The sequence below is a fragment of the Spermophilus citellus genome (genome assembly GCF_964194105.1).
Source record: "Spermophilus citellus genome assembly, chromosome: 4".
Classification (NCBI taxonomy): domain Eukaryota; kingdom Metazoa; phylum Chordata; class Mammalia; order Rodentia; family Sciuridae; genus Spermophilus; species Spermophilus citellus.
Window position 1 is genome coordinate 183,579,077 of NC_138185.1, and position 15,442 is coordinate 183,594,518.

A 15,442-nucleotide genomic window follows, 5' to 3' on the forward strand; every position below is an offset into this window, starting at 1 on the left:
GTGCTGAGGATCGAACCCGGGCCGCACGCATGCCAGGCGAGCGCGCTACCGCTTGAGCCACATCCCCAGCCCAGAGAGAAAATTTTTTAATATTTATTTTTTAGTTTTTGGTGGACACAACATCTTTATTTTATTTTTATGTGGTGCTGAGGATCGAACCCAGTGCCCCGCGCATGCCAGGCGAGTGCGTTACCATAACTTGAGCCACATCCCCAGCCCGCTGATTCATTCTTTATGTTATAAATAAGGCAAAAATTTTAAACAAGACTTCCAATTCCCTAGATTGAAAATGAACAAAACAAAACTCCTTATAGCAAAATATTTTTAAAAACCGCAGTGTAATCTCCCTGTGTTGCTAACATCCAAGCCTAGTGCCTTTTGCATGGTAGGTATCCAGTAAATATTTATTAAATGAATAAATGAGTGAATTCGAAGAGATAAGATCTTCTAATCTTAATGAATAAAAAAAGTATAAATGGGCTCAATCTTATTAAATGATACAAACTTTTAGATTTGATTATAATACAATTTACAAGAAAATCACCTAAAATAATGATGGCGAAAATCTATAACAAAAGGACAGGCAAGGATACTCTGATAAATTTTATGAAGGACTTCAAGTCACCTAAGAAAAAAGAAAGTAATAGTGGCCTAGGGTTTCTCCTTAGTTTTGTTAGATTTAAATCCTTTGACTCTTTAGCCTGTCATTGATTTTAAAAAAGAACTTTCTGTCTCCCATTTTTTACAGATTTGTACATTGCTTGTCATCATGGCAACTGGCTGTTTATTGGAGTATTTCGTTGTATTTAAAAAATGACTCAATCAAACAAGTTCTTACTGATTTATAAACCATTAAAATATATTCATGCTATCTGTGGTGCCATGCAGACTGGAATTCATAACTAGGAAGACTTTCTTTTTCCATTTTAGGCTAGCATCTGTATTCAAATATATTATAATGTTGGAAAGGAAATGGGTATAAAAAGAAAACTTGCTACCATGGTGCCCAAGGCAACAACATTGCAACTTTGGTTCAAAAGATACTTTTTCTCCTTTTGAAGCATCATTTTCAATGAAGTAAACATGGATGCTGGGATACAGAATTGGCTGGATCCAATAGAAATTTGTGCCAAACTAAAAGTATTGTTTAGAGGAATCAAATGGCATCTATAATCGAATAAATCTACCAATGGACAAAGATGGCTATTACCAAAACCAGAATGTGAGAATCAGAGGGAATCTAGAAACAAAACCAAAATTAACAAATAAAAATTTACAAATAAAGAAGACTAGGCAGAGGTAAATTATTTGCCAGAGATTACACAATTGAAAGTCCTAGACTATAATATTATCAACTAACAGAACCTGTTGAAAGTACTCAATAAGTACTATCAACTGATCAATTATAAATACATGATGCTGAAAAGTCACAGAAGCTGACTGATAATTCAATATGAGCATGAAAAATTAGTCTTGTTTGTCTCTTTAATTGAAGATTAAATGTGTGTGTGTGTGTGTGTGTGTGTGTGTGTGTGTGTGTGTGTAGAGCAATGATCTTGGAGACATATGAAGATGTAAAAATAGTTTACAAAAGGTTAGAGAGACAGAAGGTGGGGAAGAAAATGGGCTCCACTTTAAAATGGTTTGCCACCTTACTCAAAATCTGAAAAGTAGCCCCAAATGTGGAGAATTGCCCTTTATTTGAGATCTGGTTTTCTGTACCTAATAAAGAGCTGTCCCTTCCACAAGTCAAAGTGCAATCTTGAGAAGTGTACTAACTACCTCCTTTTTCCCTCTAGTCTTCAGAGAGAAAACAATTCTCTTGTGGTTTTACCTAGATAGCAATAGGTCAATGATCCAATTAATAGATAATTCAGTTCCTATAAATTATATAACTCACCTAACGTAATTGAAACTCCAAGGGATTTGCTGTATCTATTTACTACAACTCTTCCATATTAAACATAAATGCCTAAAAAACATGTATGAGTTCATGCTTTAGTAATTATAATGATGGCAGCTAAAATATATTGAGCTCTTACTAGGCAGGCCCTATTTAAAAAAGTTTTCATATATATTATCACATTTAACACTTACAACTACTCTTTAAGGTATTTTATTATGTTTATTGTTGAGATATAAAATCTGGGGCTTTAAGAAAGAAAAAAGGCAGAGCCAGCATAACCTAAGCATTCTGGGAACCCACATGCTTAAACCTCTACACTGTGGTGGATCAGATTCACTGCTCCAGTCCTATATTTGCTAAAGCAGAGAACACGGGAACAACTTTGCAATTCTGTTCTAATTTTGTCCTTATCTGAGTTTATTAAAAAGAAAATTACACTGAAGTCATGTTAAGAGATCACTTAAGAATAGAAACATTCATCACTCTGGTTTCTGAGCCATTGTCTGATTTTTAAGGCAATGAAGAAAGAATATGTGAGTTCTCCTTTTCTTATTTCTAGATTAGAATGGCAGTCTTTGACTTCCATAAATCTGGCTTATCCAATAACAACAATACAAATGATGCACATAAATTGAGCACACACTTGTATCTTTGTATTTTTGCATCTTCAAATTAGGGCAGAACTACCCACTTCAAAGGAATATCATTCAGCATCTTTTCCTCACAGAAGGTGTGATTAGAAAGGATTTGGCCTTTATTCCATTTTCTTTTACGTTAGAAAACTGCTCTGGAACTGCCTATAAAAATTTCCTTTGGGTCTTTCCACCACCCTCAGGCAGTAACATGAATAGGATTTATTTAAATATAACATTGAATTTCAACCTTAACCCAGCCAATTTTTTTAGAAGTCAGTTCTGGATTATATCCAATTATTTCCAAGGATATATTAGGTGACAATTTTTTTTTATGTGTGGGGGTGGAAATCTGATAAGAGTTTTTTTTAAATGAATATACATAGTTTTCTTTTGATTAGCATGTATGGTTAGTAAAATAGTTTCTTAAAATTTATCTAAGACCTATATAAAGGAAAATCATCTAATGTCTGTTAATTTTGAGTGTTTTACATGCTTTGGTTATAACCAGATTACATTACAGTAATTCTTTGTTTGCAGCTTTGCTAATAGCATCATTAAAAATTTTGTAATGTCTCCAGGATAGAGTAGCATAGGTAATTCAGGCACCTGTAAGAACCATGGCTACTTTTCTCATGTATCAAAATTTCCAAAGTATTCTCTCCTGTCTTTCAATCTAATCTACTTTAAAATGTAAATTTTGGTGCTACGTGAAGTGGAATTATTTATTATGCCAATGAGATAGGTTATAGTGGATATGGGAAATTTTCCCTAAATATCATAATTACCTTGGCCTTGTTTTTATTTTTACAAATTATGCATTGAGATTTTAGGAAATATTTCTTAAAGCATGGACTGTGGTTAGGGGTTTAATTTCTCTATTTTACAAAATTATGTTAGTGGTATTTCTTTGTAAAGTAATTACTTGGTAATACTGTACATTTCATAGTCAATGTGAATCCTTTTCAAGGCTCTACTCTGTAAATTTGATTTAAAAGATTTATAACATTGACTCAATGACTTCCTTTAGCCAGCTGTCAAGTATTCAGAAATGGGAAGGAACAATGGAGTATGTTACCAGCTAATGTATTTTTTTCTTTCCAGAAATAGAACTTTGACCAAGGGAATATCACGTTTACAAAAGTAGTGATCAATTGTGGAATGATTTATAGGTCTGGATATTAGTTCTATCATCTACTGACTGTATGAGGTTGAGCAACTTACTTCAATTTCCCTTCTTCAGTTTTTACTCTGTAAGTAGGAGATAATAATACCACCTGCCTCAGGATGGTGATGAGGATTAAACAAACAAATACAGGTAAAACATTTAGAAACTGTGCCTCATACCTTAAGAGCACTCAGTCAGTATTTGTTGTGGTTACAGTTACTAAAAGAATGCTTCATCTTCCTACTGCAATTCTAGTGTAGTCTCCATTTTTAAAAGGAGGTACAGATAGCAGCCATTTACCCATTTATAATAAATTTTGTAATCTAGAACAGGGTCAGGAAACTATGGCCTGTGGGTCAAACCTACCCACTGCCTGCTTTTAAAATAGTTTTATAAATTAACTTCATTGAATACGGCTATATCTACTCATGTGCATATTGTCTGTAGCTGCTTTTGCATTAAGATGGCAGAGTTGAGTAACTGCAATGGAGATCATATTATATGGTCTTTCATGGAAAATGTTTGTCAACTCCTGGTTTAGAATAAAACAAAGTTTTAGTGTTTCTTTGAAAGGTCATCAAATGACAGAGTGGGAGATTATTTGAATTTATACCAGAATGCCATTTTTTTCACTCTCTGTTTTTAGTTGTCATGTGGATTCAAACAAGTTCCATTTATTTTCCACAATTCAAGCTCTTCATTCATAAAAACATGTAAATACACATAAGAGAAGGAGATCATAATTTTTAACTTATATAATTATGGTACATGTTAAGTATAACAACATGGAAAAGAGTATATGGTCAAATTTAAATTTCGAAGCAAATCTGGGGCATTAATCACTGACAGGGTTACCAAATCTATCCCACTCATTCACCTTCTTCATGACAGGATCTTATGACAGGTCTAAACTTGCCTTTCTCAGGCTGGTTCTGGGTCCAGGCTAGCACTGTGGACTTTTGCAGTTATAGTGACAGATAATTTTGTCCCAATTTAGAGCCTTTAGAATAATGAGTTTGGTTTTGGGATGCAAGGACACATGATTAAGTAATTATATTCTTTTCTCTCCGAAGGGTCATCATTAAAAAGCAGTGATTTCTAGCCAATGGCATTGAAGCTGCTCACACACAGCTCTACAGTGCCCTTTGCCAGCTGGCCTCATTATATCCTGCTCTCCTGCATTTTGTTGTCATCGTGTTCACTTCTTGCCAATTTTGCATTTCTGTCCCAGGGCTTCACACCTTTATGTTTCTCCTCCGTTGCTGGGCTTCAACTCTTTTTTTTTTGGATAGAATTTTCTCGTGTCTAATTCCACATGTACCATACTTACTGCTTTAATGAAAAAGGAAACGATCCACAGTTGCTTTTCCTTTTCCAAAAACTTAAGATCCTGATCTTTAGTCCTATCCCAGATCAAGCTATGAATATGAAATGCAGTTCTGTCTACAATGTGAAGGGCTTTCCTTTTGGTCTGAAGCACTCTCTTTCCTGTTCTTCTGGATAGTGCACTGTGATTTGTCTATCATTGCTCTCAGAGTCATATAAAGGAATTCAGTTGTCTTAAAAGCCTGAGGTTTTTAGATGGAGAACCACAAAGTTAAAGCTTATGGATAATGTCTGCCCTCTTCTGTGTGACCAATGACGGAAAGAAATGTGGGAACCCACAGGAAGAGTCAGAGCACAGCAGTTTTCAAACATAAAGGTTCTATAACAACTCTCATATTTGAATTATTTTATCACTGAGAAAGGCAGAGGGTATCTGCTTTTTGGATTTATGGCAAATAAAAAGTTTTCATTCTGTATATGCTTGTTACCAATTATGATTTTGACAGGTTATAGACATATTACATTGTTATTATTTATTATACATATTTGGTTTCACTCTTTCAATGAATGTGGTAAGACAGAGAACACTTGATTAATCATATACAAAGAAAAGTAACTAGAAATATTTAAAATTCTCACTATAAAAGACATTTATAAACATGTATAAATTTTTCTTTAAAAACAAGAAAATGCTATGCTAGACCCCTTTAACTATCTGATCAAACTCCTCAACCTCAACTTTAGAAAGGAAATAGAGCTTTAAGGTTATAAAGAAAAATCATCAGTATTTTTAGGGCTTTATCACCTCAAAAAGTTTGAAAAGTTTCGATTTAAAAAATTACAGAAAAAAGAAGTTTGCACTGACATAGAATAAAAATTCAAGCCCAAACCACAACTATCTTCCCAACCCCCAAATATCTTCAGTAGCTAAAGCTAATTTGCTACTCTGGCCAAACTGCTAAAGGCAGTGACTGATAAATCTGCCATAAAGAAACAATGAAACCTAGTTCTGTTCCAGTTTTCTCTCTGAGTCATCTGATATAGAAGGATACTCAGTGAATATCAATAAATACTAATTTTGCATAGTGGTTCAGAAAATGGACTTTAGAGTCTTATTACTGGACTTAAAATGCCAATTCTATCATGCATTAAAGGTGACCCTGGGTACAGAAGACTTAGCCTTCCTGTGCCTTTGTTGCATATGAAAAATCAGGATCTAAATAGCAGTCCTATGTTGCTATTAGGATTAAATGAGATACATGTATCATACTCAACAACATGAATAAATATTGGCATTATTTAGTAAATGAAAAAATTCTGAAAGACAATTTATAGCAAGACTATCTTTTTAGAAATTGAAAAATAACTGAAATAAAAATACACTTTCCTATAAAAGGGAAGGAAGAGAATAATCAATATGGGGTTCAGAATTACGATAAACTTAGGGGAAGAAAGCAGTGGATGGAATGGGGATGAAGAACCATATGATTATGTATACATTATTTTTAAAGTCCTAACTTTTTAGAATAGGAGATTCTCTGTGATAATTGTATTATTTTAAAATAGCTAAATAAAGTGAGATATAAAAGCAGTTTAATGAATAATGACACTGAAAACAAGAATGCTCCACGGTAAAAATACATGTCTTTGAAGAAGAGAATAGAATGGCAAAACCATGTGATGGTCTCTACTGTAGTTTAGAAATAAAACATCTATGATTATTTTCAGTTACAAAAATGCACTTGGTAAATAATGAATTAGGTGTAGTGACTATTCCCCTAGTGGCTAGAGAGTGGTAGTGCAACTTTAGCAAAAGAGTAGAATGCCCCCCACCTCCACCTATCTCCTTCTCTCTTTGCTTCTGAAGTTCTTTCAAATTTTTACTGGGACCTCACTAAAAATAATGTTGTCACTATACAAAGTCAAAGTATAAAGCTAATGTCCTGTGGAAAAAAACGACAAAATTAATGTGGAGCCTTTCATGCTTCTACCTATAGTAATAGCAAGTAACAGCAAATGGTCTATATGTAAAACATAAAACATAAGTAGATAGGTTGATCAATAATGGTCGGAACAAACTTCTTGTTGTGTACAATTATTATATAACACTTTTGGGTGGGAAAAGTAAAAAGTGACAAATTGTGTGGGTACTAATAGGTTTTAGACTATAAAACCCACTTGTCTTGTGAAGATGTTTTCACTTTTCAGTTTGATCTTGTCAACTAAACAGCAGAAGAGGAGGTTTCCAACCAAGACAACATATAAATGTGTAATGTAGACAATTTATTGGGAAATATTGTGGCCTTACTTTGAGAGTGCCTCCTCTTGGGTTCCACCATGAAGCAAGATGAGCCTGCCTATATGGCAAAAGGAAGGTGAACCACAGGGGACTAAATTCTCTAACAGATTGCTGGGTGGGGTGAGATGAATAAAACCTGATCCTGGAAGGTTTTGAGAAGAAACGGTTGCTTGGTCCCAAGAAGTTCTTTGTTTCTTAGCTGTCCTGTTTCTCTTAATACCTTTCACACTAGAAAGTTTCTTGCCACAAAATTCAAATTCTACAACCCCAAAGCCTCAGGCTGATACCAGCCAGAACACAAATAATTACAACCTTTTCAGGAGGGTTCAAGCAGTATGAACAAGCTAGGACTATATGATTAAACATTCAAATGTTAAACTGCTTTTGAATAGATACTGTGTAAAGAATAGAAACAAACCAGGGGAAATGCTTCTCCATGGACATGAACATGAAAACAGCTGTGTTGCTAAGGAAAGTATTATCCTACAATAGAATATACTATAATGTAGGAACCTCTTTTACTTTATTTCTGCCCTCCATAGTTGACTCTTCCATATGTAAAAATTATGTTTCTTTTTGTCAGCATTAATGGCCTTAAATTAAATCAGGTGCTTTGATCAGACCAATTTATAAAACTATTTTTAGTCAAGTTATTTATAGAACGTTTAGGTCTACCTTTCAAAGTCCCTAAGTAATCTTTGGGTGTTTGCTGATCTGCTTTTAATTTACCAGAGTCTTCCCTCAATAGGAAATGCATAAAACACACAAGTAGCAGAGACTTTTCTACAATGTGTATTTGATATGCTTGATGTTCATCTTTATACGCATATAGACATTAGCATATAAGAAATGTGGAAGGCATCTATAAATTCAAGAAAACATTTAAGCAAACAGTGATCCATAGATACATGGGCATAATACTTTATGTAGTTGATAAATATTTCATCTCTACCATAAAGAAAGCTTTTTATCAACTTTGATTGTTTTTTTATTACCTTAAAGTATTGCAGTTGTTTCTCAGCATTCATTGTTCCTTCCTTTTCTTGTCTCAGGCAGGAATTGAAGATGAAAAGCTCTGTATCTCTTAGCCACCCTTTCAGTTCTTTGATCCTGACCTCCAGCTGCCTTACCAGGCTTCCGCTTTCAGGAGAAAGCAGGTCACGTGAACCCGACCCACTGTGCCCTGCCATTGTGTCCTGGATCTTCTCTCCTAGGGTTTTCTAATGTATCAGATTCAAAAACAAAAACAAAACAAAACAAAACAAACATCAACAACAAAAACAAAATCATGTATTAGCTCAGGTGCAAAAAAAAAAAAAAAAAAATCATTAACAAGAGCTACATTGAAGTGTCCAGTAGTACCTTCCACCTCACTACTGATAATTAGTTTAGGCCAGCTTGCTATCCTATTTGGGATTCAAATTCTCAGACAGTGTGCATTTTTCTGACTGCCAGTGGATGCTTAAGAAAACCTCATCCACTTATACCTTCCTTTTTAACAGAAAGGAGATTTAGTCCAAAACTTCACTATGGTCATAATATAAATTCATTTGAATATTCATGACAAGAATTTATAGTAAAAAGTTCTCTACATATCCTGTTCAAGAGATAGAAGTCAGAGTTTAATCAATATATGAAAGAGGCCAAGAGTAGATTGTGCAGAGAATTAAGTTCCTTCTTTTGTTTTGTGAAGTACAATTTCCCAAACAATATGACAGAGGACATTTAAAAAGAAGTAGACTCCTTGGTGCTGATGTTGATTTTTACTTGACTGGGAAATTGTTCAACCCCACAATTCTTCCCATTTAGCATTTTGCATGCTAGATGCTGTACTGTATGTGTTAAAATAATGCCCAACTCACTCTGCTAGAAGCCTACTTAGATTAACAACTATGACATGAAGGTGCCTTGGAACTGGTTCTCTTTTCTTTCTTTCTTTCTCCCTCCTTTGGTGGAAAGCACTCTCTTTGTAGAATTAATAGGATTTAATCAATAATGATAAATTAAACCTACAAAAGTAGCTTTAAAACACAAATAAAATTAAATCAACAAATATTCATCGGCTGTGTAGTGTTCTGTAAATAGTATTTTTAGGAGATTGTAACAGAAAAATAGTCTTTCTTGGCAACACCCTTATATTTTCATGGTGCAAATATTGATAATTTGAAGACCCTCAGTGGAATCCAGATTTAGCTATTGTTTTTATGCTGTAACAAAAGTAGCAGCAGGAGGTGAAATCAATGCCCTTGGAGGGTAGGGTCACAAAAAAGAATTTATTGCCACTTTTTTGTTCTGGAACAGTTTGCAATCATAAATTCTTCATAAACAGAATACTTCAGAGAATGGTCCGTCTTCATAAATATACGACAGAGGACATCAATTTCATTTAATTCACAATTTGTGTCAGCACAGCAGATGCCAATGCCTGCCTTGATAGGGTTGTTTAATATGCAATTGAGACAGAGTAATATGCAGCACAGGGGACAAAATTTCACAGATTAAACTGTACGCACCACTGACATTTCATTCTAATGTATTTCCATTCCACACTGTTCACCTTAGATGAAAGTAATATTAAAAACCATATCCCTCTATTTTACTATTGTTAGAAGTTAAAATCCTTGTCTTTAATTTTTTTCATGCCAATTAAAATGTAATCAAGCCAATTAAAAGAGTATGCCTGGGTAGTGTTAGTGTAGCACAGGTTTTGTATTATAAAATCTTTCCTTCATTCTACTCTTCCCCTCAAATCACTGCAAAATGGTGTATTGTATTTGAATGATATTTTTATCAAAAATCACAACCATTTTAAGGCATCTGATCCATAAAAGATAGTTGAACAATCTTTTTTTTTTCTCTTCAATATGATGCTGATTTAAAATTTTTGTGGTGGAAGCAATATAAACGACATACTCTGAACAGTTTTCTAAAAAATGTTAGTTATGTATCAAATTAGCAAAAGATATATTAAAATGCAATGTCAACAGACTATCAGTTTATTGATGAAGCAAATAAAGTTGCTGTTGTTATCTATTTAATAAACAACCTTTTAAAATGTCATATAGACTAACCGAATTTCTCATGTCTGAGATCAGTGAATCCTATAAAATTTAGTAGGTTCTGACTTACATCACCATAAGTGGAAGACATTAATTACTATTAAAAGGCAATGTAACAATAGATTAGAGTAAGAACTTTTAACATTTTAAGTTACTTCGCACAACTGCAGAGTGTAGAGAATTTAGATGAGAACCAAGGACTTAAAGTTGCAGTTTTTTAATCACCTAGATTAAGCCTGACATAAACTCAACACTGGCATTTCTCCAAGTCATCAAGGTACATGGAATGCTTCTAATTCAAAATATTTTTGGAGTATTATTTCTTCAAAAATAATTTTAAAGAGGCAGAAAAACGGAAGGCATGAAAAATTAGCCTCCATAACTGACACCACCCATACTTAGCTGTTCAAATTAATCATTTAGGTAATTGACAAATTTAGCTTACCCTTGATTTGAAGTGAAGGCAATTTAGGGGAGAAGCTGATGGAAAAAATACAGGTTTACTTCTCTCTCTGCTGTCTTCCAACAAAAGGACAGCACTGTCTCCTGCACAGTGCCACCCTGGTCTCTGGGTAACAGAATCTCGAGATTACCTTTTTGCCAGATTCTTGCATCTCAGTTTTTGGCTGAGACCCAGCCCATCATTGCGTGAAATGAATTACATGAAACTTTTTTCTTTTCTTTTCTTTTCTTTTTTTTTTTTTTTTTGCTTTTGTTAAAAGTGAGCTGGAAATTGAGGCACAAAACAGAGGCTGATTTAATTCTGCATTTCAGATTTGGGTCAAATTTGCATCTTTGTTTTGGTGCTTTAGTGGGACTTGAAAGCTGTAGTGACAACTCCACTTTTCATCTTAAGGGTACAGTAAATAGTTAAACAGTAGATGTCTCTAACATGTACCTTCAGAATAAATTCTATTAACATTCACTCAAGCATGACAGTCAGTGTATATCAGATATACTGTATTATAGTTGACTTGGTGCATACCCATAATACATGGCATATTTTACTTACTTTTTATGTATTAAAGAACCAAAATTATTAAAATCTGAGAGGAGACAAGCTCAGAATTTAAAAAAAAAAATCAACGGAAGAGGAAAAGCAGTGTTTTCCACATAATAGCATGAATAGCTTGTTTGAAATGTAGGTAGTGAATTGAAAGAGAGAGATATTTGTGCCTCAAATTAGAAATCAGACAGATAGAGTACTCCACTACACAAAAAATGTACACATAACCTACAAACAGTAATAAAAATGCAAATACCCCAAGCAGTTCCCATTTTTCATTAATTGAATCCACTTTTTCAAGGAGATCATTTGGTAGTAAAACGCCACCTTTCTTCAAAGCTTCAACCTTACTAAGCAGCTCCGTCTTTTTCAGGTGCCTGATGGACATTTCCACACTATATCGCTAAAATGAAAAGAAAGAAAGAGATATCATTAGGGAGAGAGGTGTTCTTAGAAAAATCTTTTGAGCAAAGTATGTAATACTTATGGGTGTGAAAGTTTTTATTTCCAATACAATTTGTAAGGATAATGAACTTAAACTAAGTACCTTGAGTGGTTGAGGAATATTGCTAGAAACAGTTAAAATATATATTATGCACATATACACAAATATCTAATTTATGTATTGAGTTGACAAAGATTTATGTCTTTTTAAATCAAGTTTATATATGCATTTGATCTTTAATTGAAAGCATACCAAACGGGAAAATATCCAGTCTTGTAGGATTTAACATTACAGTTAATTTTGATCAATATTTGGCTCCAGAGGGCTGCCTGTCTCATGTGTCCCCAAAATAAGTCTCAGTGGTTTAAATAAAATTATCAATGAAAATTATGTGACTTCTTTCTTATAAGTTGCCTGAGTTCTCAATTAACATTCTGTTTCCATTTTTCTTTTACTTAAAATCTCTATGTGGGCTTAGGGAAGAGGTTCAAATAGAGAGGAAAAAGATCAATGTTTGAGGAATAATTACAAACTATACCTCTTTATTGGTCATTGTAAAGTGTTTCCAAAAATTACAGTTGATTACAGAATCCTCTTCCTCAATATACTCCATATTCTACAAACTGTGAAGTGATCTCTCTTAAAAGATGTTTTGAGGGAAATAATGTAAGAGCTATTTAATGTGACAGTTACTATAGTGATTCTCTTGAAATAACTATACTTGTATAACTTCATAGTTAGAAAGTCTTATGGATAGCTATAAATAACTATGGCTATATTTTTAAAATATATATGTAAAAATACCTTGGAGTAGAAAAATTATATTCTCTTTAAAATATTAAACATACTTTACATTTTTAGAATATTTTAAAAATATAATGGCAATTCCAAAACTTCTTTCTTTGAAACACCAAAGTTATGTCACTGAGTTCCATGGTAGCACTACTCTTTTTCCCCAATTGAGCAAGTTTGCCCTAAGGTAAGCACCCTTATCAGATCTAATATGAAACATTTTTGTCTGGGCAAAGTAGCATTAATCAGTGAGTTCAAAACATACCCAAGCACTTGGGTAATTTTATTTACCTTGGAAACATGATATTATATAAAATCCTAAACTAAAATACAATTGGAAGCAGCTTAAAGGAAAAGAGGGTATGAAATTACTGTTTCAGTTAATAGATTTTCAGCATTTGCGTGCATATGTTTGCATACTTTTAGTTTCATATTTTAATCTTTCATTTATACTAAACATGCACATCATTTGTATTATGTAAACTTCTCCAAATGTTAGTCATTTGTGGATCACAGAACAAAATGTTTTAAATGAGGTGATTTAAAGCATTTCATATTATTAATGAATGTTGATCAGGATGTCAGAGTATCCAAAATTACATGAATATGCATAGTGAAGAAAATCAAGGGTTGCTTTAGAGCGCTTTCAGAATTTGGCCTGTGATACATGGGAAACCCTGATTGCATTTTGTAATGACAGGCAATTACCAGGACCACGTTACTTTAATACAGAAAACATACTGTCCACTCGAGTTTTGGGGACTCAATACTCAATAAGTATTCTAGAAACCCAGATAGCGATTTATTTGTCAGAATGATAACCGAAGAAGAGGCCAATATGCTTTATGTAATCAGATTCCCATGTAAAGATTTACATAACTAATTTGGTAAGACCTTGACATAATGTTGGGGGAACCAGTATTTCAGGGAGGCAGAAAAGTCCTGTTCAAATCTTTTACTTATGCCACAAGTATTAATTGACAGAGGGAGTCCTCTGGCTATGACACCTGGCAGTGGCCTCTACCATTTATCATTTTTACTTGTGACAACTCATTTCTCTTTAGCCCAACTCTGTATACCTCCTACACAGCAAATTTGTCAAGAAAGAAAACAGTTTAGATGTATCCCACAAAAATCATATTTTTATAGTAATAAAAATATAAAACGCAAGTAATTGCCAGATGCAGTGAAACATGCCTATAATCCCAGCTCCTTGGGAGGCTGAAGTGGGAGGATCACAAGTTTAAGGCCATTGTATTGTTAATTGGACATTGTATTACATTGGCCATGTATTGTTAATTGGACATAGATTACATTATCTTTAATATAAATCATAATACAAATATTAAAAATGAACTGCAAATTCCCTAATAGGGAAATTTAGAGAGGCCCTGTCTCCAAATAAAAAAGGGCCAGGGATGTATCTAAGTGGTAGAGTACCCTGGTTCAATCCCCAGTACCAGAAAAAAAAAGTAATTAATTTGAAATGGGTTATAAGTAGTTACATCAGTATCTTCTAAAATGATTATTATATTTAAAAAATATTATCTTTATGTATGCTCTTGTCCCTATGTAGCCTACTACATAAATAGCCCGATGAAAGAGATAATAGATGGACAATGTCTTCAAACTATAAAATCTAAAAGAATCTAGCTAATGGTTAGATATATTGGTATATGTATAAAAGAATTTCATGTAATTTAAGGTGAAAATATTTATATTTTTAATTTATGAAGCACTCTAAATATTGGATTTGATAAGATTTAGGGTCTTAAGCTGTATGTGTAATAATACCAGGAGGGTTATATTTTTGTTGACGATAGTATGTTTTTATTCTTCTCTACCATCTTTTCAGAAGCATTAGAGGGGGAGCAATGACAGCCAGCTCTATCTGTTCTCAGTCATGATATCAAGTAGGGCTACTTTATCCTGTGGTGGAAAGATAATTTAATCTTCATATTCATTCCACCCACAGCAGTAAGTGAGCAGAGGCTGCCCCATTGTGTCCTGTAGTCTGGGGATGTTATGATATAGACTACTCTTCAATAGCCAAAAATGAGATTAGCAAAGTTAAAGTCAGATGGCTTTTCTTGAGTGCTAAGGTAAATAAGCATCCAGTATTTAATTTCCCCATAGCACCTGCTGTGGGCCTCTCTGTCTAGTCAAAAATAAAATATACTCTATTGAAAGGGCATATTTACATTATTAAGTGTATTTGCTTGGCCAATTCAATTTTGACTAATGAATCCTCCTAATAGATTTGTGAATGATCTAAATTAAAGACACAGGACACTACTATCCTAAATGCTAATCCAGTATATATAACTATAAAAAAATTTTTTAAAGAGTTAAAAAATAACCAGAAATAGTATTTCACTGTCCTAGCTATGAATTAAAGAAGTTTTTAGGAAATTCTTACTGAAGAGTTTCCTTTTTACAGGCACAAATGATAAACTGAATTATAAAACAAAGCCAGCAAAAACAGGGATTTCTGAAATAAACATACTTAGAAATGCATGCAGACTTGATTGAGATAACTTTTTTGACAGTTATGCTAAAGGCTTTTTTTCCCCCCCTCTAAAACCTTTTTTTTTTTTTTTTTTTTTGTTAAAAATCACACCGAAAATTCTGCCCAAATGGAGACTGGAACAATGCCTTGAAACAGTGTTAATTGTCACCATGGAAACCAGAAGAATAAGCCATTTTGAAACTGGTATAGAAGGCACACATTGAGCAACTCAAGCATTTTTCTGCCTCCCTCAATGTTAAAGAACAAGATGCCTTGTCACTGTGAGGTCAGAGAAAGAAA

General features: G+C 33.6%; 1 protein-coding gene across 3 annotated transcripts in view; it reads right to left on the reverse strand.

The window, feature by feature from the left end:
* The window catches only part of AKAP6 (A-kinase anchoring protein 6), a 532,388-nt gene that overhangs the window by 78,696 nt on the left and 438,250 nt on the right, over positions 1-15,442 (reverse strand). For all 3 annotated transcript variants that reach the window (XM_081290017.1, XM_081290018.1, XM_081290019.1), the window contains 2 exons: positions 11,653-11,799; positions 8,327-8,551 (listed from right to left, as the gene is read on the reverse strand). In XM_081290017.1, coding sequence (XP_081146143.1) covers positions 8,327-8,551; positions 11,653-11,799 — 372 coding nt within the window. The remainder of the gene's footprint in view (positions 1-8,326; positions 8,552-11,652; positions 11,800-15,442) is intronic.